At 40.9% G+C, this 25345-nt stretch overlaps 3 protein-coding genes across 3 annotated transcripts; 2 read left to right on the plus strand and 1 right to left on the minus strand.

The window, feature by feature from the left end:
* Nucleotides 1-9: 9 nt before the first annotated feature.
* On the plus strand, nucleotides 10-6783 carry ddx41 (DEAD (Asp-Glu-Ala-Asp) box polypeptide 41). The gene is made up of 17 exons (XM_069669963.1): nucleotides 10-150; nucleotides 1042-1137; nucleotides 1375-1525; nucleotides 1667-1741; nucleotides 1878-1938; nucleotides 2022-2158; nucleotides 2265-2337; nucleotides 2419-2572; nucleotides 2864-3000; nucleotides 3145-3307; nucleotides 3976-4107; nucleotides 4228-4299; nucleotides 4391-4487; nucleotides 4812-4961; nucleotides 5916-5987; nucleotides 6138-6248; nucleotides 6404-6783. The coding sequence occupies exons 1-17, from the start codon at nucleotides 49-51 to the stop codon at nucleotides 6538-6540; spliced, it is 1920 nt and encodes a 639-aa protein (XP_069526064.1). The 5' UTR covers nucleotides 10-48; the 3' UTR covers nucleotides 6541-6783.
* Nucleotides 6784-6899: 116 nt separating this feature from the next.
* On the plus strand, nucleotides 6900-13265 carry dok3 (docking protein 3). The gene is made up of 5 exons (XM_069670138.1): nucleotides 6900-7202; nucleotides 8627-8929; nucleotides 9219-9309; nucleotides 10684-10871; nucleotides 11462-13265. The coding sequence occupies exons 1-5, from the start codon at nucleotides 7146-7148 to the stop codon at nucleotides 12338-12340; spliced, it is 1518 nt and encodes a 505-aa protein (XP_069526239.1). The 5' UTR covers nucleotides 6900-7145; the 3' UTR covers nucleotides 12341-13265.
* A 324-nt stretch (nucleotides 13266-13589) lies between these two features.
* Nucleotides 13590-14297, minus strand: atoh1b (atonal bHLH transcription factor 1b). Its single transcript, XM_069670629.1, has one exon. The coding sequence runs from the start codon at nucleotides 14295-14297 to the stop codon at nucleotides 13590-13592; it is 708 nt and encodes a 235-aa protein (XP_069526730.1).
* Nucleotides 14298-25345: the final 11048 nt, after the last annotated feature.

Here is a 25345-nt window from a genome sequence, read left to right on the forward strand (position 1 = left end):
TGAAGCTTCCTGTGTTGTGTAAACATGTGGATTAGCTCTATTTATTGAATGCGTGTCGGTAGTTTGATCCTTAAATCTGTGTGTTCAATAAAAAAGGAGAAGGCCACTGTATTCGCATATAAAATGGAGATCGATAACCGACCTAAAAAGGTAAGTTAACCGTATGCTATTCGCATTGTGTAGAGGTTGGCTAGCCAAAGCTAGCTAAAGTTAGCTAGCTTTATCTTGCTAGCCTGTATAGTTTTATTCAGGACGTACGATCAACGACGTGAAACTAAAGTTTTTTTTAATGGTATGTGGGGTTTTTTTTATTTGTGAACAGTGCTTTGTCACATTAAAGCCCCACTATCTACAAAATCAACGGTCGGTACGTCATTGTGACGTTAACTTTATAGAAACACAAAAGGTTAATTTCAGCTCAGAAGAAAGTAGCCTGCGTTTGTATTTAAGTGTTATATATGAGTGGGTGTTTGCGTTTTTAATTAATTCATAACATTTTGAAGTTTGAGGCAATGCAACTGAAATGGACACGATTGCCTTTCAGTTTATGCTCCTATAGTTTCACTGTGGACCTAATAATGTTGTTTGTGATCAGTGTGACAACGCTTACAAGACCCTAGAGTCCTCTAACTCTAGGGTAATGCAGTGTCTTTAGATGACTGAAAGTTTTCAAAAAGACAACCTGTTGCAAAAGTGTATGGTATATCATAAAATCATTTTGCCATACTGCTCAAATGTGTTTTCAGTTGGGGTATGCAAAGATATGACTCTGGCAAATTCAATCACATCCCAAAAATATCATGGTATTAAAGTCTTTGAGGTCATCTGTAGTGTCTTGCATGTATGATCTGCAAATAAACTTGTGGAAATAACCACTGAATTAGAATACTTGCCTATTTTAGCATGTTTTACTGTATGGTTAAGTTTCTTGAATTAACTTGCTCTGGATGTGTTTGAAGGGCTTTCTGCTGAATTTTAAGATGTAGCCTCTGTAGAGTGAAAAAACGTAACACTGCTGGTGACGGTAATGTGTTTGTACAGAGATCCCATGGGGAGGATGGGAGGTCTGGCTCAGAAGGATCTGAGGATGATGATTATGTCCCGTATGTTCCCGTCAAAATAAGAAAACAACAAATGGTAAGTTGTATTACGCCATTACGAAACTCTGTTTTGCTACAGGCTCAGTTTTCAGTATCACAGTAATTCCAGCTCTCATGCTTTAGATTTTTTGGATAAACTAAACCCTATTGTTAACATGTTTTTATTTATAAAAAAAGGACATTTTAAATGTTCCAAGAGTACACAAATATCACTTTCAAAACTTCAGATATCATCCAAACTGAATGCATTTATTTGAACGTGTGTACCTGACAGCTTCAGAAGATGTTGCGTCTGCGAGGAAAGGCGGTGGATGAGGAGCAGAAGGACAGCGGGGAGGAGCAGAGGGATGAGGACGAGGGTCTTGGTCCACGCTCCAACGTCAGTCTCCTCGATCAGCATCAGCACCTGAAGGAAAAAGCAGAAGGTATCCATCTCAAACTCAACCAACTATGGATTATGATCATTACCTATCTAATTCTTTTGACAGTCCAACTAAACATATTCTCACATTGCTCATTAGCTATATGATTGATTTCTCACCTGCTGTATGTTGTTGTATCTACAGCGCGTAAGGAGTCAGCCAAGGAGAAACAGCTGAAAGAAGAGGAGAAGATTCTTGAGAGTGTTGCAGAAGGAAGAGGTAAACATACAATACTGTCAAGTTCCTGTGATCATTTCTTAATGATATATTTACTTTGATAAACTTGTAAGATGTTAAAACAGTTGGTTCAAAAGGTTTTAAACTTGATAGACTAACTCACTTTCTCCTTTATCAGCCCTCATGTCTGTGAAGGAAATGGCCAAAGGTATCATATATGATGATCCAATTAAAACAAGGTCAGTTCTTGATCCATACATTTTATACAGTCTCATTGTTGGTTCTTTTGTTACTTTTAATTCAACCTGACTGCTCTTTATAGCTGGAAGGCACCACGCTACATACTGAATATGCCAGACACCCGACATGAGCGTGTCAGGAAGAAGTTTCACATCCTGGTCGATGGAGACGGCATCCCTCCTCCCATCAAAAGCTTCAGGGAGATGAAGCTTCCACCAGGTAACAACACACTCCTTCTCCAATACATACAAACACTTTGTGTTTCTGTACGAGGCCTGCAGTGACCCCACATGAATAGCGAGTAAAAACTTAATTGTTTTTGCAGCAATTCTTAAAGGTTTGAAGAAGAAGGGCATCGTGCATCCCACACCCATTCAGATTCAAGGAATCCCAACAGTGTAAGTACTTCTATTTCACAAATACTACAGAAACAGACTGTGCCATTGCTGTCAATGCTCATTTACCGACATTGTCTGTAGTCTGTCAGGTCGAGACATGATTGGCATCGCCTTCACGGGTTCTGGAAAGACTTTGGTCTTCACTCTGCCCATCATCATGTTTGCCCTGGAGCAGGAGAAAAGGCTGCCTTTCTTTAAGAGAGAGGGACCGTATGGACTCATCATCTGTCCATCAGTAAGACAAACCTATTCTATTGACAACACAGCTTTAAATTATGTGTAAGGTCTAAACTGTTGTTAAAAAACAGCTTTAGGATTCTAATAGATGGCTTAAACATCATCCAAATCAGTCAGACTGCATTTAAATTTCATTTCATTTACACATATAAACTGCAAATTAGTTTTAAAACTGCAAGTGACCATGAAAAGCTCAAATAATTATTCACTTTTTTACAGATGGTGTTTACTACAAGCAACCTTTCTGCAACTAAGCATGTCTGATTTTATACCTTCCTCTTTTCTCCAGCGAGAGTTGGCTCGGCAGACTCACGGCATCATCGAGTACTACTGCAAGCTGCTGGAGGAGGAGGGAGCTCCTCAGATGCGCTCGGCCCTCTGCATCGGAGGAATGTCTGTCAAGGAGCAGATGGAAGTAGTTAAACAGTAAGTCAATCAATCTGTTTCTGGCTTATTCTGAATTTCTCAATTTTGAAATAGTGTCAAGCAAAAAAAACCTGATTCACTGACATGGAATCATTAAAAATAGAAGCAGCATATAGTTCCATCTTTATCTCCTCTTGGTCGTAGTGGTGTCCACATGATGGTGGCGACCCCCGGCAGACTGATGGACTTGCTTCAGAAGAAGATGGTGAGTCTGGATATCTGCCGCTACCTGGCTCTGGATGAGGCTGATAGGATGATTGACATGGGCTTTGAGGAGGACATCAGAACCATCTTCTCCTATTTCAAGGTGAGCTCCTCCTCTGTAACAGTGTCCACCATATATTTATTTAATAAATACAGTAGACTTGTTTTCTTTTCTTTATTATTTCTATGTTCTGGTTGTAAAAGCAAGACAAGTATCATCCTCACAAATTAATACTACGTGTACGTGAGATGCAGTATGCACATGAATGGTAGGGGAGTGTATAGGCTGAGGGGATGTGACATGGACAACACAGCAGCAGGGACAACACTGGTCCGCAATTATCCATATTTATATGATGTGTCATTACCACTGCACAGTGACAAATATGCCTGTCAAAATAGCTGGCGACAGATAGCTTCTATTTTAGAAGTCGACATGGAAACCTGCAAACCTAAATGGAAACAAGTCCTCGAGTGTTGCCACATCTGTTGTTTACATCCTGCATATACGGTAGTTGCAGACGGCCTAAGCTCTCTGGTGAGACCTCTAGAGGTTTCCTCCAGTAACACGCGTTGTGCAGAGTCAAGTATGTCAATAATTACGTTCATGACGCAGGCTGTTATGTATGTGAACGCAAGGTTAAGCAGCAAGTACATCTCCGGCCTTAGTCCATCATCCATCTGCTGCCCTCGATCAATTGAAACTTAGCTTCATAGATGTAGCATAAAATTAATTATAACCGTATTAATAATGTATTTTTCCTCATCCAGGGACAAAGACAAACCCTGCTGTTCAGTGCCACTATGCCCAAGAAGATCCAGAACTTTGCGAAGAGTGCCCTGGTAAAACCCATCACTATCAACGTGGGCAGAGCCGGAGCTGCCAGCTTGGATGTCATCCAGGTATGATGAATTTTTGCTGAAAGAGGTTTTTGTTTTAGTCTTGGAAATTAATGCATTTTATTCATAAACTCAAAAAACAAGCAGTAAATTGATAAATACCTTCTGTGTGTGTTTGTACAGGAAGTGGAATACGTCAAAGAGGAAGCCAAGATGGTTTACCTTCTAGAGTGTCTCCAGAAAACTCCACCTCCTGTCAGTACTTCACCTTTTAAAGCATTGAAATGTACCAAAACAAACTCAAACATGTTAAATGTTTAAATATATTGTGTGTTTCTGTTGCCAGGTGTTGATATTTGCCGAGAAGAAGGCGGATGTAGACGCCATCCATGAGTATCTGCTGCTGAAAGGAGTAGAGGCGGTGGCTATCCATGGAGGGAAAGGTATGCACAACCCATTTAATCATTAAAGTAGATAGACATTAGTACATAGTAATGGTTCCTGCTGATGATTACTATTTTGGAGGAATGTCCAGCACAGAGCATGTATCATATACTGTATACACAGGCCCCTCTCTGTGAATTGTCTTGTAGTTGCCCATCATAACCACCAGATGCCATCCTGCTAACAAATGTCACCACTGCTGCTTCAAAGTTCAGATCTACGGCACAGAAAGCATTGCAGACACTTCCTTCATGTTTTCCACTTGTCATCGTCTTGCAAAACACTTTCCATTACACGTAATATTTTTTGTGTGTGTTTTTCAGATCAGGAGGAAAGAACAAAAGCCATAGAGGCGTTTAAAGAGGGAAAGAAAGATGTCTTAGTGGCCACAGACGTCGCCTCCAAGGGTCTGGATTTCCCAGCTATACAGCATGTAGTGAATTATGACATGCCTGAGGAGATAGAAAACTATGGTAAGAGGATATACTACATACCACTGGTTTTAAAACTTGTGTACCCCCTTGGAAATATATTTTCACTACAGTTACCCCCCTGAACAGCTCAAAGTATTTTTGGTAGGTATGAAACGGTTATAAAAAGAGGCACAAAAAAAAGCCACTATCAGTCAAAGCTGGTGTTCTCTGTAATCAATAGAAGCAATAATATTTGAAATTGGCACCATAGCTGTGGAGAAAGTTGAACAGCTTGTGGTTTTGCCCATTCTACATTCTTACAACACCCAGCGTGCATTGCGCCCCTCCCTCTCAAAGGAACGGCCCAGCGAGAGACGAGATATTACCGTTTCACTGCAGGCAACGGTTCAGAGCGGTACAGAATCCAAAATACTACGAGAATATACCGGCGGTCTGCAGTCTACATTTCAAACCTGAAGATTTTGAACGAGCCATGACATCAGAGGCGGGCGTCCTAGATAGAGGAAGTGTAGTTTAGCGAGCTCCCTTGCCTCCGCCAGATGACGCATTTTACCTAGTCTGGTGGAGGTTTTCCAGGGCCCGTTGGAGAAGCGGATAGCGTCGTCCAAAGGAACAGATTGAAATTGCATTTTTTTCAACCATAATGGCATTAGCATTAGCTCCATAGCTCCCCATAATAGCATGATAGGACTGAGGTTGAAAATCGGCAAACTGGCCCTTTAAGTAAGTTCATGATTGCAATGAAAGTAGGAATATTAAATATAACATGTAGTTTATCAAAAATACATTTGCATTATTTTATGAAGCAATTAAACAAAAACACTCACGCACCCCTTGCAGTCCATCACAATGCCCCTAAAGGTAACAGTACCCCCATATGAAAAACACTGTTTTGTACTGTACTTGGCCTAGCGTGCTTAAAATTGGTATTTTAATTAATCATTAGTCCTCCAAAAGTTGCTGAAGCTGGTTTATTGAATTTTTTTGTTTCAGTCCACAGAATTGGAAGAACTGGTCGATCAGGCAAGACTGGTATCGCCACAACGTTCATCAATAAGGGCTGTGGTAAGGAGCAATAACAATAACAAAACAGACCAAATACATCTCTGTAAAGGAGAATTGACTTTTAGAACATGTGCAATGTAATTAAGAGTATTAGCTTAACTCAGTGTATAGTGACACTAAGTTCACAACAAGTGTTGTCTGTCCCCACAGATGAGTCGGTATTGATGGACCTTAAAGCTCTGTTAGTTGAAGCCAAGCAGAAGGTCCCACCGGTCCTCCAGGTGCTCCAAACAGGAGACGAGACCATGCTGGACATCGGAGGTGAGTCATGTCTTTTGATAGGCCTTTATACTGACCTGTTGCTCTATGATAAATTTGTGTTTCAATTTTAAACGGTCCTTTAACGTTATCTGATCATCTAACCACAGCAGAGTTTGTAAAAGCCCTCCTAACACCTGATTGTTGTGTATCCACAGGAGAGAGGGGCTGTACTTTCTGCGGTGGTCTGGGTCATCGTATCACAGACTGTCCAAAGTTGGAGGCCATGCAGACCAAGCAGGTCACCAACATCGGGCGGAAAGATTACCTGGCTCATAGTTCGATGGACTTCTAAGAGGTTATCAATAGCAGGAAGATTCTCCAACGTGGAACTGAGAAACATTTCTGAGGAAATTGTACAGTTAATGTGCCGTGTCACTCGACTAAGGAAGTGTATTTTTATCATCACCTAACATAGATACAGATCTGTCAGATAAAAGGTTTTTTTTAACCCTTTAAATTGTTTCACTCAATCTGCCACACCAGTTCTGTTTGTGTAGCCTTTGTAAGATACATTTTTATACTCTAATTGTAAATAAAACCGTTACATCTGTTGTTATTTCTGATGCTCTTCCTGGAAAACTAAAAAAGGTGTGGTGCTGGTTATGTATGCTGAGGAAGTTGCTAAATCGAGCACAAAAATGCAAAGGGAAGTTTGACTCTAGAAAAAAAGCAACACACGTGTGTACTATCTTTTGCAACCCTTCTGTGAAGATCAGAGAGATCTTGACTTTAAGCCCTGACAGACGAACACAACATGGCAACGGATCGAAAGCTGATGATGACGTAAAGGAAACATTTATTTTTGTGGTATAGAAAGCCTAATTTTAATCTCTTGGGTGGTGACATCTGGGCCACAGAGCAACAACTGCTGTACTTTTATAGACAGAGCTTACAAGCATGGAGGTCATCTACAAGGAGGGGATGCTGTACCTACAGGGTGCCAAGTTTGGAAAAGTAAGTGACAGCATTTGCTTCCACAAAAAGGGTAGTTAAAGCTTTAAAGCGAGTGATATTTTTCAGACTATGTTAGATATTTGTTTCACGGTATTTGTTACAGCAGATCTCCTGACACGGTTAGCAGTACACTGCATTGCATAGACTTTTATGGAATTGACCAAACATTTCTTCAACGAATATATGTTAATGGTTGTTGACCTGCTTTTAGTGCATCCTCTTTCACAACCACATTCAGTCAGAAGAACTGACACTCTTCTGTGGTGCTAATGTTCAGGTTAATGTGTTGATCAAATCTGGAATAAGAGACACAAATCATAACACAAAAATCTATACTACAATTGCTTTCAACTTAAGGAAATGCAGAGCTGTTTTTCAGACCATTTCAATGTAACCTCACTACAAATGTCGGACTGAATCGGAATTTAGAATTACTATTAATAAACTGGTTAAACATTCATGTGGTTTCGCTAGAAGTGAGTTGCTATCTGGTGTTTTAGCAGTGGTGGAGAAAGAAATTAGTGGTGCTGTAGAAGTTAAATATTTGGGGTTTTCATTACTCTAAATTGAAAAAAAAAAAGGAAATGATCTTGCCAATTTCATAAGCTCTTCCTGTCTTTTTAGAAACTCAAAAAATGTATTTGTTTACTGTAATAGGTGGAGCAAAAAGTACAACTTTTCCTGGTGCCAATGTAAAAAGAATAGTACAGTACTTGAGTCAGTGCACCACTGCTAGTAACTAATTAGATTTGTGACATCATCATTTGTATAAATACATCTTAGTTTGGGTCTTAGTGCTTCCTTCCTCTTCATGATCTGTAAATATATCTGCACACAAGCACAGGATGAGCGCCTGGGAGAGAAATGGCTCTGACTGGTGTTCATATTCAAGCAGCAGCAGTATATTAGTTATGTACATAGGCCAAGATTAACAAAATATGAATAAAACACCCGAACAACAGTACTAAATAGTGATCAGATGAATAAACTGTGTTCATGGCCAATGCCAAACAAAGGTATGGAATATTATGTGCTTGGCTAAAGATGTAAAATTCATTAAAACAAGTTGAAACGTGAAAAGAGAACAGAAATTATATTATAATATTATTCTAATACACTTAACAAATCGTGTTCTACAATAATAAAGATGTGGACCTATTCCCTGATGGTCATATCTCTGTTTGGTATGTTCAATGTAGACAAGTTTGGCTGACGTTAAATATTCAGTCGTGCCTGTTGGCCTCAGATCATCTTGTGAAGCAGACATGTAAAGCGCTGTGTCATCTGTGTAACGTTAGGGAACCATGACAAGCATGACAATGATGCAACTTAATAAGATAAGATTTTAACTACACAGAAAGTGTGTCTGAAAACTCACCCTTTAAAGTAACTTTTCCTGCCTCTCCCTTTGTCTTCTACAACAGAGAACATGGCGGAAGATATGGCTGATGCTCTTTAAACCCAGCTCCACAGGGGTTGGACGTTTGGAGTTTTATACTGTACTTGACAATAATGCAGCTTCTGACCAGAAGAAAATCAATTGGCAGAAAACACAAGAGAGAAAAGTGGTGCGTCTCAGTGACTGCCTCAGTGTCTCCCCTGCTCCAAAGGAATCTTGCCCTCATGGGTGCAAAGCCTTCTACTTAAATACCACTCAGAGCACCTACACTTTGGCCTCCACCACAAGCGATGACTGGCTGAGTGCCCTCTGTCTACTTGCCTTCCAGGTATCATACACCTCTCCTCTTGACCACTGAAACTTTCCCTTTTTTCTTTTCATATCAGCAGAAGTGCAATCATTTGGGAAAGATCTGGCTAAACCTTACCCACAAGCACAGACAGATAGCACAATGAGGAAGTTAATGCAGTATCTGTAACTTCTGTCACTTCACTTCTCTAATTCTTGTGCTTGCACAAGCTAAGCTCTTTCTTGCATCTTACCTTTTGAGGTCATAAAGTAAGATAAGAGGGTGGTGTAAACTCCATGTAATGTTTACTGTGCCACTGTGTTTACAGAAGGATCCTGGAGAATCAGACAAAGGGGGTTTCGAGAGAGGAAATGGCTTGACCATGGAGGACAATGACCTCTACTCATGTTGGAAAACAGGTATTGCTTCTCAGTCAACAATCAATAATAAGATACAGATATACACCGTATTCACACGGCGGCCATTTTCCTGTTATGTCACGCTCACGGTAGGAAGCTTAAACGCTAGTTTAACACAACGTTACACTGCTGTTGTATTTTGAATAAATATAGAGAATCTGACAAGTTATTATAATTTGGTTGCTTCCTGATTTATGAGCGAATGAGACAACATGGGAAACTGAAAATCTGGGGAGCTGCGGGCCATATTTGAGAACCCTTTAGCTACCCTTAGACAAACAGCTAATGTTAGCATCAGCCACTTCCTGGCTAACATTACGTGAGCTAGGATTTTACACCTTTAATTTTGTAGTGGTAATACTACCAAATGGCAATATTAGCTTTTTGCGGCTCCCTTGCTAATGGGAATGGCTAGCAAGTGGTTAGCAAATATGGCATGAGTTCACTCCAGACTTGTAATTAAATGATTGATTTGTCCGATACTCCCACTTTATATGCCTAAAAACCTGGAACAGCAGTACAACATTAAAACCGAATTTGAGCTTCCTACCCTGAGAATGACATCAGAGGAAAATGGACGCTGTGTGAATTTGGTCAATGGAGTGGCAGCTTGAAAATAAAGAATTATTGTGTTTAGGGTTTTTTGTATCTTGGGTTATTTCCATAGTTTCCCCTATTTATATTAGTACTGGCAAAGTTCATAGATGAGAACTAGGAACATGGTACCAAAATTATAAGTAGGCTACTGCAGAGGGGTTTAAAAGAAGAAAAGATTAAAAGAACTGGTGTATGGTCATTTATTTTTTCAACTGAAGGCAGGGTATTCTGACTTTTTTGGGCTGAGCAGGAGAAGCTCCATCATTCTTGTTCGAAACGTTTCTTGTATTGTTCTTAATTTGGAGGGTTTAATTTGGAATTAGTTGTAAGAAGATCATAAGAGTGAAATTGGTGAATGTATTATAATAAAGGAAACAGAGCAGGAAGAAGCTGGCAGTGAGGAATAGAGTCATAGTAGTCATAGTCAGAGCATCATAAATTCTTGACTTCAGCAGAAGCTGTGAAAATGTGTGAGCAGTAGCTAAAGCCACTAATTTATTCAAACACGAATGCCGGAATGTATTAGTGTCAGCAAGCTGTGGCTTACACACATTTATTTCTTTTTATTTCCTAATGGATTACACTCCTCCTGAACAATCCAGGCAGCCAGTCACGATGAGAGATTAGGAGAATGCAAGCAATTTCAAATCAGCCTTTTTCTGCATGATAATGTATTTGCTGCACATTTATTTCCTTTGCTGGTGCATTGCTGCTCAGGCTCAGTTAGTTACAGAGCTGTTTCAAGGGGTAAATCTTTCCTTGTCTTCTCACGTTTAGATCCGACCCTTCCTCCAAACCAGTACCAAGTGACCATCCAGAGCACAGAGGCGTCCAGGAGGTGTCAGCTGACTGGGATGTATCTGGTCTCTCCAGAGAAAGAGGCTGTGATACTGTTGGGCTTGAATACTAACCACATCGTCTATCGCTGGCCATATAACCTGTTACGCAAGTTTGGACAAGTTGAGGTAAAGAACTTTTGAATTAACCCCAAATCTGACAGGATACAAAAATATATTTAAACTGCAACAACATATTTGTGATAAACCTGACATTCACTTTATGTATGGTCTGATGAATATGAAGCACGGCCAAATGGTTAGCCTAGCTTAGCATAAAGACTGTGAGGCTTGTTTATTCTGTTCTAAAACTAGTAATATTATGTTGTGATATTATGTTGTGTTCTTCAGGTTTAATAGGCAATTTCCCCTCTACACAGTCTCTGTGCTAAGCTAAGCTGACGGCCAGGTGGCTGCAGCTACACATGTAGCATACAAACATGACATTGGTGCATGGCATAATAACATGTTGGTTTTTGGAGAGATGAAACAATATAATAAGTTACATCAGTGAAGCTGGTTTATGGATTTGGTTACTTTTGGACTTTGCCAGGCTAGCTCTTAGTGCTAAGCTAAGCTAACCAGCTGGTCGTAGTGACTTCACACAGACGTGAAAGTAGTAGTGATCTTAAAACAGTCAGTGAGAAATGCAGTGAGTATATCTCCCAAAATGTCACACTACTTCTTTAAAAAAAGTATCATTGGATGTTTTATTGCAGGGTGGATTCAGCATCGAGGCAGGCCGTCGCTGCGAGTCAGGAGAAGGAGTGTTCATCTTCCTGTCCAGGCACGGTCCGCACATCTTCCAGACTATATTAAAGCAGTGCACCGTGGAGAAAAGGCCTTCAGTCCAGCAACTCAGTGTCCACAGAAGATCATTATCTGACCAATCTCTTGTTATCTTCCCAACCAAACCCAACCCGCCCGCCAGTCCCCCGGTCCCCAGTCCTGCAGATGGTTTTGCCGACTCAGTGGACGACCCTGCCGACCACTATGCCACTATTAACGACACCTTTGTAAAGAAACTAAAGCGGCTTTCTCTTCTGAAGCCTTACTTCTCTAACAGCAAGGAGTCTGTGGGAGAGGAAGATGATGATGAGCGATGTCATTCCCTGGACTCTTTAAACCTGAATAATGTCATGGAGCAGGGCATTTATTGCAACCTTACGAGGTCTACACCTCCTTTGATCGCAAAAGAACAGTTCCAACCTGAATCAGAAGATTCAGACTGCATCTACTCAGAACTCAACATAATAGATTCTCCTTCAATTTCCCAGTTAAGGCAATTCACTCCACCCCTCCCTCATCCTGTACCCCCGCCTCCTCCATGCCCTCTTCCCCAGTTCACTCCCCTCCTACCCAAGCCCCGATGCCAGCGTCAGCCCCCCGCGAACATCCAGCTGGGGTACAATGCACAAGCGCAGCCAGTGGATGACATGAAAGAGACGGAGGAGGCCATCGGCTCCTCCAGCCATGCTGCCCCCACAGAGGCCCCCGGCAGTTTTAAACATAGGCTGGCAGAAATCATTTCCAAGGACCTGGCAAAGTTCCAGCTCCCTCTTCCCCCCGGAGCGAGCAGCCCCACATTTTCTCAGTAGGCTATTACTTAACAGGAAGCCTAGAAGGAGCAATTTTATCTATGATAAACTGTATTAAAGCTTAATTACTTTCTTTACTTTACTTTGAAAATCTCTGCTGGGAACATTTGGCATCAGATACTGGCTTTCAGATGTTTGGATGTTTATCTGCAGTGGGGGAAAGAAACAAATTAAGTTCTGCCTTTTTTTTTTTTTTTTTTTAGTTCTTTTTACTCCACTTTATCTTTTTTGACAGCTTTTGCCACTGAGTCACATTATTAATGCAAAATATAATAAATTATGATGCACTTTAGCAAGGACAAAGCTCACCAAATTAGCCCCAACTTTACCAGCTGCAGTATTAATAATAATTCATCATTAATGTTTGCATGCTTTGCATCATTCCTATGATACAATATTATCAATATTATCATCTTTAAATAGGCCATTCTGCATGATGAGTATGTATGTGTTATGTACTTAGTATGAATGCAGGACTTTTATTTCTAACACTATTATGGACACTGTTATGTTGCTGTTTTCAACCTCTGTTTATCTGCAGCCTATTTGATGAAAAACCGTCCTACATACATTTTATCATGTGATTCGTTTTTGAGGATTCAATGAGTACTTTTCTTCACAGCTGGAATGAAACAGAAGCGGCATGTGCTGCAGTATATTTAACAAGTCATTGTCATTACTTAATTAGCTGAATGTAAACCCCGCTATTGCAATTTTTCATCATGGAAATAGCTTTGAAATGTTTCCATGTTACATTCTGTAAATAACACAACATCTTTGTTGTAAGCTTCTACTTAATTAAGCTGTTTTTTACCTTTTCAAGAGAAGAAGAGCCTTTTGTATTTGATATTTAGTTTTTGCAGTAAATGTCTGAATGAAATATACAAAAACAACTTAAAATGCACACTCATGTTTCAAGCATCTTTATTGTAGCAAAACAATCCTCTTAAAATATCTATACATAAATATGAAAATAATTGTTTTTAATTTATGTCATTAAAGACAACTGGGAATGTCTTTAGTGATGTTCAGGCCGTAAAGTGCATTAAAAGGCCTCTGAGTTCATCGTGGCCTCAGGAAGGATGGTGGTTTTCATTTGGCAGTGCAACATCTAAGCTATTAAAAATGACAGGAGAAAATGTATGACTATGACACATGATCAACATTTCTACACGCTGTGATATTTGGTCTCCTGGTTCTTTCTAAAACAGACTAAACAGTGATTAAAAAAAAAAAGTCTGATTTTCTGTCACTGTCTGCCGCTCTGACTCTCCTCCATATCACTTAGGTGTGAGGACTCTCCATCACTGCTGTTGGAGGAGCTCATTGATGTATTTGACCCCAAGTCAGATGTAGGTCCAAGTATTAAAAGGTGGCCGATGGAGGCGCAGGGGTCTCCGCTCAGTTGGTTCGGGCTTTGCGCAGAAGCTGCTGGCAGGAGAGAGTGAATCAGACTCCTCCTGGAGGTCTTGTCTGCCGATCCTGGACGCGGACTCCTGCACTCCGGATGAACCACACCGGATAGGAGCTCCGACAGCTCAGTGATGTAAATCTGCGCCATTTGCAGGGTGTCATACTTGGACAACTTCCTCTCGTTCTCCAGGGAGGGGATGACGCTCCGGAGCTCGTCAAACGCTTTGTTCAGGCCGTGCATCCTCCTCCTCTCGCGGGCGTTGGCTGCCACGCGCCGGTGTTTCTGTGGGGCAAAGTGGCTCGTCTTTCCACCCTCTGCTGCCTTGTCAGGGTCCGTCTCTGTGATGCATGTTTGGGACACGCACTCAGGAAGTTTACTCAGTGAGAGGCCTGCGTCTGCAGCTCCGTGCGTCCTGGAGAACGCGTGGATTGAATTAGAAGAAATCCAGGTTTTGGAGTTGATGTGAGCGAGGCTGCGCTGCTGCAGCAGGGTGAAATCCTCCGGGTACTCCGGCCAGCTCTGAAGCTGTGCTTTTGCAGTCATCGCTGTAATGGCCCTGTGGTCGTGCACGGCTTGGAAAGGTCACACTGAAGACTGTGGCAGATGCTCTCTGGAGAGGTTTGCGCTGCGCCAGCATTTTATAGTCTACAGCCTCCCCTCAGTCACCTTGATGTCACTCCCAAGCAGCTCTGACAGCCTCAGGAGGCAGCAGCCAATCGCACATCCCCTCTGACCCTGTCAACGAACAATTAGACAAAGCTCCACTTTTTTTTCTCCTATTGTGCATTGTAACTCAATCACGGCCTTGTTATTATCCTCACACAGAGGGGGGCGACAGAATTAATCATTTAAGAGCGTGGCTTATATGTTTGAAAGCTTATAGGAAAAATGATCTAATGAACTTGTTAAGTAAAGTTTGGGCTGCATGACTGCTGGCTTTATCGTTAAACTTTTACAGAAAGTAACAACTGCGCATGCTTAAACTTTGTTTTTCGTGAGTTAACGAACTTTCAATCATCATCATCCTCATCATCACCAGCGGAGCTCCGCCACAGCTCCCAGTCCATGGAAAATGAGTGTGGGCTTGTTTCTCATGGCTAAAGGAACTGACTCGTTAATTGGCTCTTGGGGGACCTGGCAGCATCAAAGTTTGTTCTCAAACAAACAGTAAAAAGGAGGACAATCTTTCTCGGATTATTTGCAGAGGAATAATAAAACGAGCAGGTGGAAAGCAAGTCCTGAGACACACCTGTTTATAGCGGAGCCATGATAACTGATAAGTTGTCTAAGGACGATTCATGAATCATTTGGTGAGGAACAAGGATCAAAACATCTATAAAACACAACGCAAGTTCCATTACAGGCCTACATGTTATTATTATTATGAGATTATTCTATTTTTTAAGTGAGGCCAAATCCAGTCTGATTAATTACCCTAATTTTGATTAGTCACGTGGCCCCTGTGCCTATCAGCTGTTGTCCCTTGGCACTTCACTCAAGCTACACACCTCTGTCACAACCAGTGTCACCCACGTCTCCCATATGCCGCGCGCGACGACAACTCAGCCTCCACGCTGACACCCAGAGCTCTGACACGAGACCTAATCACTCATTAGGTCATCAATTACAGCGGAGGAGCCACTAAAGCAGCAGATCAGAGCTGTCCAGAGGGAGAGCTCAGAGGTTGTGATGATGGTGGCTTGGACAAATTTGGCATTCAGTGTACCCCCTCCTCTGTATGTGTGTGTATTTGTGTGTGTGTGTGTGTGTGTGTGTGTGTGACAGGCAATGGTGGGGCTCCGGTAAGGAAAATCGCCGTGACCTGCCTCGCCGCCAGCAGTTTAATGAGGCCTGGTCTTAGTTGAATAAATCGGCACGCTCTCCGTCCCGGGGTGTCCATTCACTTTTTGGCCCACATGAATATTTCATTCCTTCAGCCCCTCTTCCAGCGCAACAGCCTGCAGACCTGCGCGCGGGCTCTAAAAATTCCGCACACTTCCCATCTGGCGCGGGCGTGAGCGGGGGAGTGGCAGCGGAGGCCGAGGAGGTGTGAGGAACATTTCTAAGGTCAACTTTAGTGACCTCCTGCAAGAGAGAGACTGATGCGTCCCACCAGACAGGCAGGGAGGAGGGGGGGAGACAACAAGACTGTCAGCTAACGAGTTTTTGTTGCAACTTTCACTGTTGATCCAAGCCTCCTATTGGCCAATAAATATTCAAAATTTCCCCCTCCCATACAAGTGAAAGAGGTAAATGCAAGTGATCACCACCATTAGGCTATTGTTGAGCAGAAGTATTACGACCTGTAGGCTATATCACAAAGAAAAACTACTTCTAAACATCTGCCTTTAAAATCTTTATTAAAATTAGAAAACAGACATAAAAACAATTAAAAATATTTGAATATCTAGTTATAAAAGTATACATATAGGTATGAAATAATAACATGTAAAGAAAAATAAACATAAAAAGTCATACAAATGACAAATTTAACTACTCAAATTTTGGCAGTGATATCACCAAATACATCTGAACTAACAGCAAACTGTTTCTGCAGTAGAGTATCGCCTGGACCCTCACACCGCAGGTAAGCAGGTTGTACTGAAATACCTGGACAATATTGTCGAGTTACACCCAATTCCACTCAAATGGGAACAACTGTTGAAACAGGCTCCTGGACTCTTTGTATTTAGATAACACAGGTTCAGGTAGAGTGTAAACATTGCGGACTGTAGTAGCATGTCAGGCAATTTTGACCAATTTGTTCACAATGAGGGCCTTTATGTTCTTTGCCTTTAAGTGCCTATAAACTATTATTTATAATTGTTCATATTATTGTGGTCAGTGATAAACAATGTGCAGTACTTTTTGTAGTCATCACACATGTATACAGGTATCTATGTGCTGCAGTATTAGTCTGAAGACACTGCCAGGTAGGCTGTATCAAACATAATATCAGATAAGCAAGACAATAAACTATCTTAATGGTAGCTAGCATAAAATGCCGCACCAACCTCAGTTTATTGCCTGTAATCGTCCCACTGTTTGTCAACCACTTAGCAACTTGCGTACCACAACTGCAGCTTTTAGGTGAAATTAGCTCGACATGCAGTCCTAAAAAGTTTACCCTTCCCCTTAACTATTAAAACCTAAACCTAACAAGCCAACCACAGCAGCACCCACTTGTATCACACATTTCATTTACCATCACATGGCGGCCATGTTGCTTTGTTGTCATGCCCTCTCTGGGAAACTCAAATGTTGTTATATTATCGTACTGCTGTGTTCTAGGTTGTAAATCTTATAAATGTATGATTGATTATCAACTGCAAAGAAAATCGCTGGTGAAGAAACACCATAAAGTTAGAACAACCTGTTTGATAACCCATTATCGACTGACAACAGCTGATGTCAGCATTCAACCACTTCCTAGCTAACATTACAATTAGCAACCAAATATTTCCTAGCTAACATCACTATTACCAACCACTTCCTAGCTAACATTAGGCTACCATTTCCAACCACTTTATAGCTAACATTAGGCTACTTCATACTTTTAGAAGATACGTTTTTAGCTTAAAGTAGATTACATCATAATTCTGGATATTGGGACATATTTCAAGCTAAAACAAAATATTTGATAGCCCATTTGCTAGCCTACTGCACCCTAGCTAACATTAGCATTCAGATAATTCCTACCTAGCTGTTTGATACCATTTGATAGTGTTACACGTCACGATAAGAAAGGCATAAATCCCTAACTAATGGTGATTTTAGCTATGTGATAGAACGCTAATGTTATGTTGCATGGTGTTAGCAGGGTTATCATATTGTTTTAGCTTGAAATATGTCCAAATATACCTGCCTATTTTTAATATACCTTGTCTGTTCAGTTGTTGGTCAATAAAGAACGATGATGATGATGATGAAATATTCATTGTCATCAATGCGTTGTCACACCACAAAAATGAGTACAAATATCTCTTCACTTATCAAAGCCTACTGTTACATTTCTATGAACATTGTAAAACGTGATACCTTACTCCTGGGCTGTAATTGGGGAGAGAGAGAGTAAAAGTGGTTCCAAATTGTCTCATTGTTCTAATTTCTAGTAAATGAAGCAGGCCTAATAGGGAAATTAAAGCAGTCCTCATTTCTCAGGACGCCTTAATAAAACCTCCTCTATCATCCCCGGGGAACCGCTGTCGGGGAACTACGGCCCCAAGCAATCTATAATTAATTCAGCTCTATTTCAGAGGCTTTAGTTTGACGTGTTGTGTCTCTGTTTCTTTGTCCACCTGTTCTAGATAGTATAACACCTCATAAGAATGGCATTGTATCCACGCAAACCACATGCTTTAGATTAATTATGGTCATTTTGTGGGCCTCAGATTGTGTAATGATTTTCAAGTTTAAAAAGTAATATAGCAGGAATAGTAGGGGGCTACAACCAAGTTACTTTTCACGTATTTAAGTTGTATGGTTAGTTTGACTTTTTTCCCCCAAACTCACCTCACCTGTAGTCTCTTTTTATCAATCTAGGAGTTCATTAGAAATGTAGTCTCTATTTTCCTAAGAATCAGCATTAGCTATTTCTTTGGAAAATTGCTGTCCAGTCTTTTTTTTGAAAAGGAGCCATGATGATGCATTACTAAAATCACCAAAAGTCTGACTATACACTCCCTTGACACTATTTTATAAATGAACAAATACAAAAAAATACAATTGTAATAGGCTATTTACAAAGGCATTGTGGCTTTTGTTGTAAATTTCAATATCATATCCAACAATTCCTTTAATATTATTTTCTTAAGGTTAATTTTATTTTGGTAACTCTTGGTGATGGAGCCATTCCACCCAATAATGTTACAATACTTTTATCATGTACAATTAATCAAGTAATAAACAGATCTATAGTATAACTCTACAATAACACACTGAGTATGAATCCCTTCCTCACCATCTTGGTTCTAAGTGGTCTATGAGCTACAGTGAGCCACCGTTTATCATTGTGTCTCTCTGTGTTTAATGAAAGACTCCTTAATTTCCTAACAATGGAGCATTTCCATGTTTTTCCACAGAATCGTTCACCAGGAACAGTGAACCTCTTGATGTCGGGAGCAGTCACTCTGTAATTATCCGCACACACCCGGAGCTACGGAGGTGCTTCTACCGAGCAAAGAAGAACTCTTAATGCCGGGGTTTCACACGCAAATTAGGACAATTAGCGGCCTCATTAATTTAGGAAAAGGGAAGTAATATTCTAGTTAAAGTAACGGTTCATTAAGTCAATGTTATCTGTGCTAGGAGGCTAATTGATGAACTCTTGGGGAAGGACAGTAATAACTCTCGCGCACTGAGTGGACTTCGCTGAGTTGCAAACATTAAACGACTTGGAATGATCATTTACATCAGCTTTTACTGTAAACGGACAACCTGTATCATCGCGAGAATAGCTGCACAGCCGGCGGCTCCAGTGAAGTGGAAGGAAATGTCGCGATGTTTGAGATGAAGCCTCTGCAGGGGGCCGTTACTGTGTGCGATGCAGGGGTTAGACGGAGCCCGCGGGGTCAGCAGTTTACTCAGCATGACGGCGACAACAAAGCAGGTCTTACAAGTCGGACCTGCACCGATGATCACAGGAGGTAGCTTTTGTCACACACGTGTCTACAAAAACAACAATCAAGGTTATGTTAAGTCAGAACACTGTTTGAAAAGTATACTGTGCCAACATACAGTGTAGTATCCCTTCCACGTTACTTTACTTTGAAGTAAACCTGTTCCAAATGTAGCCTTTTTTTAGGTCATGTTTTTATGTGTTAGACTTAGAGTCCATAACACATTGTAAGTATAGATACAGCAGTAGTTGACTCTATTAGCTAAAGTAGCCTACTGTAGTTGAGTGGTCATTCATTTCAGGGCCAAATACTCCACTACATTTACTTTGCATAATAGAATTTTATTATCACAATATATGATCTGCTTCTTAAATATAATGCTGTGTTGCATATAAAAGTGCAATAAAAGTAGTAAAAAGCAGCTTCAATAAACTTAAAATATTAAAATTGTAATAAACCTTATATATTGAATAATACAGACTAATTACTGAATTGGGCTGTTCTGCTCCTGTTCGCACCTTTATTTTTGATAAAGGAAGTAAAATATGGTCATAACATGTATTTTGAAGCTAGGACTTTTAAAGTAAAGGAGAAAATGCACTCTTTGGTATCAATACTTTTACTCAGTAAAGGATGCACAGGGTGTGAATATTAGTATAACTATAACTAGTCCTATGTATTATTATTAATATTTTTGTTTTTATCATAATGTATGCAGCTCTCTAGCAAACTTCCACAATAAATCGATCTTGAAAGAGACGAGGATTGTTTCCTTCATGTATGAAGTGAGCTCTTTTCTTGTAGCAGCGCACCATATGGCAGATAGGCAGACTCAGAGTGGGCTGTGAAGAAACCAGTCCATCAAAAGAAGAAGAAAGGCTTTCAGACACTCGAGCATCGGGGACTCTGAGGGCTGTCAGCGCTCGATAAAGACTTAGGATGTGTAATGCATGCTCAGGCTCTATTGTGCTCTTTATAACATGTTTACATGATGTTTTGATGAACAGACAAACACACTAAAAATATCTACAATCCCATTTTTTCAACGTGGGACTATGGGAATTACCAAAACAGGCATATGGTCCTCATGGAGTTTATTTCACTTTTAAAATAAATCGAGATAACTTAAGTGTGGACCATAACACTGTAACCTTTAGACATTGAGTTGCAGCCAAATAAGACAGAAATACACTTTGTGATGCTTATTTTGTAGTTGTTGCTCACACACAAAGGTGATGATGCCATCTGCTGATTGAAGCTGTAGTTTGTGGTGTTGCTGCTACTAAAAATAACAGCGTAAGTTACCAACAAACTGGGTCAAAACATAAAAAACTAAAGTCGCAATTTTAACAAAGAAATACGTAAAATGTATTGTATTTGTAGTTAGGGTTTTGCATTACATTACATGATTTAGATGTTTATATTGTTTTCTGATGACTGATAACTTGAATTTTTATCAAAACAGATCAGAACAGTTCATTGAGCACTAAAAATATTTGACATTGTCCCTGCTTGTTGCTTGTTTTTTATTTTATGTGATTTTAGTGTGAGTATATTTGTTTTGCAACATGAACAGAATTTTATCTGACAACTACAACCTGGACTCTTAAGTTTAACAGTTAAGGAGCACCAGAAATATATTTATTATTATATGTAAATGTAATATGAATCTGAAAAAGTCAAGTGTCTATATAAAAAATGATGCACTTTCACCAGATACCACCAGATGGAGACAACACAACACATTTGCGACATTCAAATAATAAAGAGCTATTTTATTCAAATAAGAGAAGTCAAATAAGGAAACCAAACATCAAGATTATATAACTATAATCACACATTCAAACCAGCTAAATTATCCTTGAAGAGCTGACAGGGTTACTGTGTATCAGACATAAATCCTGCAGGAGACAGACGGTTGTCTGAACAGGGTATGTCTCAGGAGGCTTCAGCAATGGTCAACAATCAGAAAGCTATTTACTGTGAGGATAAAGATGTGTATCTTATCATAATAAGGCCTGGGGATTACATGCTTCATGATACGGGCCAATACAAGATGCAATCGTATCCTCAGCACAGCAGCTCCTCAACTCGAACCTTCTCTGTTGGGAAACAGAGGAAAAGAAAATCCTTGTAAAACTTTCCCTGTTGCGAAAGACAGGAAGGTCTCACCTGTCACTTCCTGTCATTTTTATCATCATTGGTAAAGTAAGCCTTGATAAGAGAGCAGGATTTCATGTGGAACGTGTCACACAGCCGTCAGTAGAGAGCAGTAGCGCTCTGTGTTTGGAGCTGAGCTGCATGTTAAAGCAGCATGTGGCTGTGAGTCAGTTAAGATGAGCAACACTTTGTCCACTGACCTCTTTGACCTTGCAGAGAGAATTAAACGTGCTGCACAGAGTGAGAGCCGTTATCACGTCATGTGGACATCCACGAATCATGCCAGGCTGTTTTCAATAAGTGATCCTTTGAAACGTGCGTGACCTTCAGTGCCTGTGAAGTCAGTGAAGCGCCTTAGAAATGATAGTGGACCGCTTCCTGTCAGCCTCTGTGGCTTGATCTCTCCCCTCCTGTCTGTTATACGCGGAAATGTTTTGAAACTTTGCGGGCTAACCACGTTTAACAGAAAATCTCCATACTGACAAGGGACTGTGAGAGCGCGGGGCACAATATTTAGAAAAAAAGATGGATAATTATGTCTGTCATGATCGCGGTCAGAGGGTTAGCTCAACAAGATTATTTCATTAGACGGATAGTGACAGCCACAACCAACTTCAATTATACTCGTGCAAACCCTGTAATTTGGCAGTAAGGATTGTTCATCAACCTTCACTATGGATTTTCTATGCTCGATTAATATAATTGGATTGAGAATCACTGATGTCTCAGTCTGATCTGACATCGGAGCTGATGTCAGATTTTTGCAGCAACAGGATTTATCTTAATATTTAGTGGATTTGAATTATGAGCTGTGTTTGAGCATCAGTGGTGTGTGTGAAGGCGATAAAGCCAGAGAGCGAGAGAGGGGGGAGGAGAGGGAGCCTTTTTAGCGCTAACTGGGCGACAATGAGGCAGCATGTCCAGCTCTACAATGGAGCATGTATATAACCTTCATTATGAAAAGAGCAATTTTCTGCACCTGCCGGCTAATTGTTCCCATGCTGACACTTTGGATTGGTGTGATCTCTCCTTTTTAAAGCACTAACTTCACGTGCAGGGTGGTGTGATATAACCGCGGTAAAGAGAGAGAAATGAAGGGAGGCGGAGTTGGGGTGAGACTGCTGATGAGAAACGGCATCTTTAACTGAGAGGAGCTGTTATAATCCGTCAGTCACTTCCATCTTTAAAGCAGCAGTCCCTCTATGATTCAGCTGTGTTTTTCTGTGATTTGTGCAGCCTAAAATGCCAGATTTCACTGCATCTTGTTTTTTAAAAGTTGTAATTTAAGTTGTGATATTTTGAGGATTCTTTTTTTGTACAACAGATTACACGCCAAACCGCTCAAATAAAGCCATCTATTGGCTGAGCCGGCTGTTTGTTCCATTTTCCATGTCAAGATGCCAAAGAACATTTGCAAACTCTGAATGAAACTACTGTCAGAAGCACTGAAAAGCTCAATTTGTAGCCTACTGTGTGTCTGCATATGATCCGAATGCTCAGAGGAGAATCTATTATTTATTACATTAACTGTGTTCTACTCATTATTTTTGGGTGCTGCACTAAAACAATCAATAAGAGATGGGAAGATTACCGTCTGTACGAGGAGTCTTTGAGCTCAGTGCGGACACATACGTCAATAACAAAGCCTCTGATATGCGGTAAGTTAGGAACACAGCTTCTGATTGGTCGACAGACTCAACCCAATGCATAGACGTATTGCTAAGTGGACAGCTAACAATTTTCAACACAGAAAAAATTGATAAATAAACACTAAACGACAATGAGTATTGGATTTATCATTATGGATTACCTGTATAGATGAGTCTCTGGGATGACACTGTAGTTCCAGGCTGGATTATGATGCTCCTGAGGGAAAGATAGTCACACAGCCTGGGTAGAACGGGCAGCTCTCCGCTTCATGGGGGGAAAAGTAAGGGTTCTAGCACGCTGCATTCCAAAGATGTGATACAGTAAACGATACCCTCTGATACATTCTGTATGTCATCGATTAACCTACACAGGTTCATATTTTGAGGAGAGTTTGGTGATGTACATGATGACAACCGCAGGGAAAAGTTGCACAGAATTCACAGGCAATGGTTGAATTTGCATTAATTCTCGTGATTGCATCATTGGGACTTCATGGAGGATCTGAAGAAGGCTGGTAGGGGTGCCAAAGGATTCCTGAAGGAAGTCATGGTTCCTGCATGGCACTTCCTGTTCACTCCTGCTACCCTCTTCCTGGCTGCCCTGCACTTAGACAAAGATAAAATGTTGATGTCATAAATCTTAGGAATAATCCGGGACGTATATTCCCGAGCCCAGAGGCTAAACTGAATGGAAATCATTAGCACCTTGTCCTTCATTGTGATCCTCAGGCTGCAGAGTGCAAGTGAGGGTGCCAGGGGAGAGCGCCATAGGTGAGCTTCTTGGCTTTGGGAAGCAGTGAACAGAGATGGATGAGAGCAGTGAGGCAAAGGTGAGGGGTGAGGAAGAAAGAAAGAAAGAGGGGAGACTGCTGGGAGCTGGAGTGTGTAGTCAAAGGGAGGTGCAAGCTGTTGTATAGGATGAGAGGTGTAAAGGTGTTATTCCTGTGATAGCTCAATCATTCGCAGACATGAACAACTCTCGCCCATTGTTTGAATCACAGCCTGATAGCAGTTGTGACTCAGATCATTCTCCTGTGTGGTACAATGTGCTTTTACTCCACAAAGGGACCACAAAGTTGTTTTTTTATTCATCCTCAGAAGAGTATTTCTGTGTCAGAGTCCTGCAGCCCGCACATCTGTGGCAGGTAACACGGCAAATTGTGTTTGTATGATTTATTCATTTGGAGATGGAAGGTACAATGACAAGGCAGCACCGCTGTGAAGTGCTGACCAACATACGAGTGTGTGGACTGAACCTGCTGAAGAATAAATCTAATTTCTGCCTTCATGGTTGAAAACAAGACTGATGTTTGAAAATTTGCATAATAAGTGCACAAACATGCTGCACGGTTGTGCAAATACTCAGCCTAGGTATCTTCTTCTAGCTACTTTTGAAGAAAAACAAACCATCAGCTAGTCCAGGTAACTTTTTAGGAAATACTAATTATATTAAACATTTTTTGCCAAGAGGTTAGATGATAAGATGAATCCCACTCTCTTGTTTGTCAGCTAACAATGTAGCAGGAGGTTAGCTAAGCTTAGCAAAATGACTGAAGGCAGTGGGACAAAGCTAGCCGATTAAATAAATGTGATAAGATAGAGGGGGCTGTACAGTGGTGCAGTGGTTTGCGCTGCAGCCTCACAGCTTTAAGGTTCCTGGTACAAATCCCGGTTCAGATGTAGGGGGCATTACTGATTCCCCTTTCCCACCTTAATTAGCGTGTTGACGCGTGTTTTTCAGATGCGGGAAGACCCACTTGTAAATGCAGATTGTCTCTTGTCCCATTGCCAGTGGAGTATACCCCTGTCGGTCTCTTTTCTGCTGCGTCACCGTCTGACGTCACAAACACGCTGGAGACAGGGTTGGTAAACAGTGAAGATGTTACGGTGGTTAGGTCTTTGTTGTATCTATTACTCATTCAGTCTGTTTGTCAAACTCGGCGCCAACAAATTTGGAACGATGTTCGAGCGCTGCACAGAGACGGGTGGAATTTGTAGCTGAGATGACAAGGAGTCGCAGAAGTTACCGACGGAGCATAGCATCACGCCGGAAAGGGGGTGGAGAATAGCGTGTCACGGATTTTGTGTTCCCATCAATGCTGATGGAGCCGAGGCGATAATTACCGGGTCTACTGCAGAGTTATTTGACCCGGGTCTGAATGCC

This window comes from Semicossyphus pulcher, unplaced genomic scaffold, assembly GCF_022749685.1.
Source record: "Semicossyphus pulcher isolate SPU_LCO1_2020_fin unplaced genomic scaffold, fSemPul1.0.p SCAF_2, whole genome shotgun sequence".
NCBI classification, from domain to species: domain Eukaryota; kingdom Metazoa; phylum Chordata; class Actinopteri; order Labriformes; family Labridae; genus Semicossyphus; species Semicossyphus pulcher.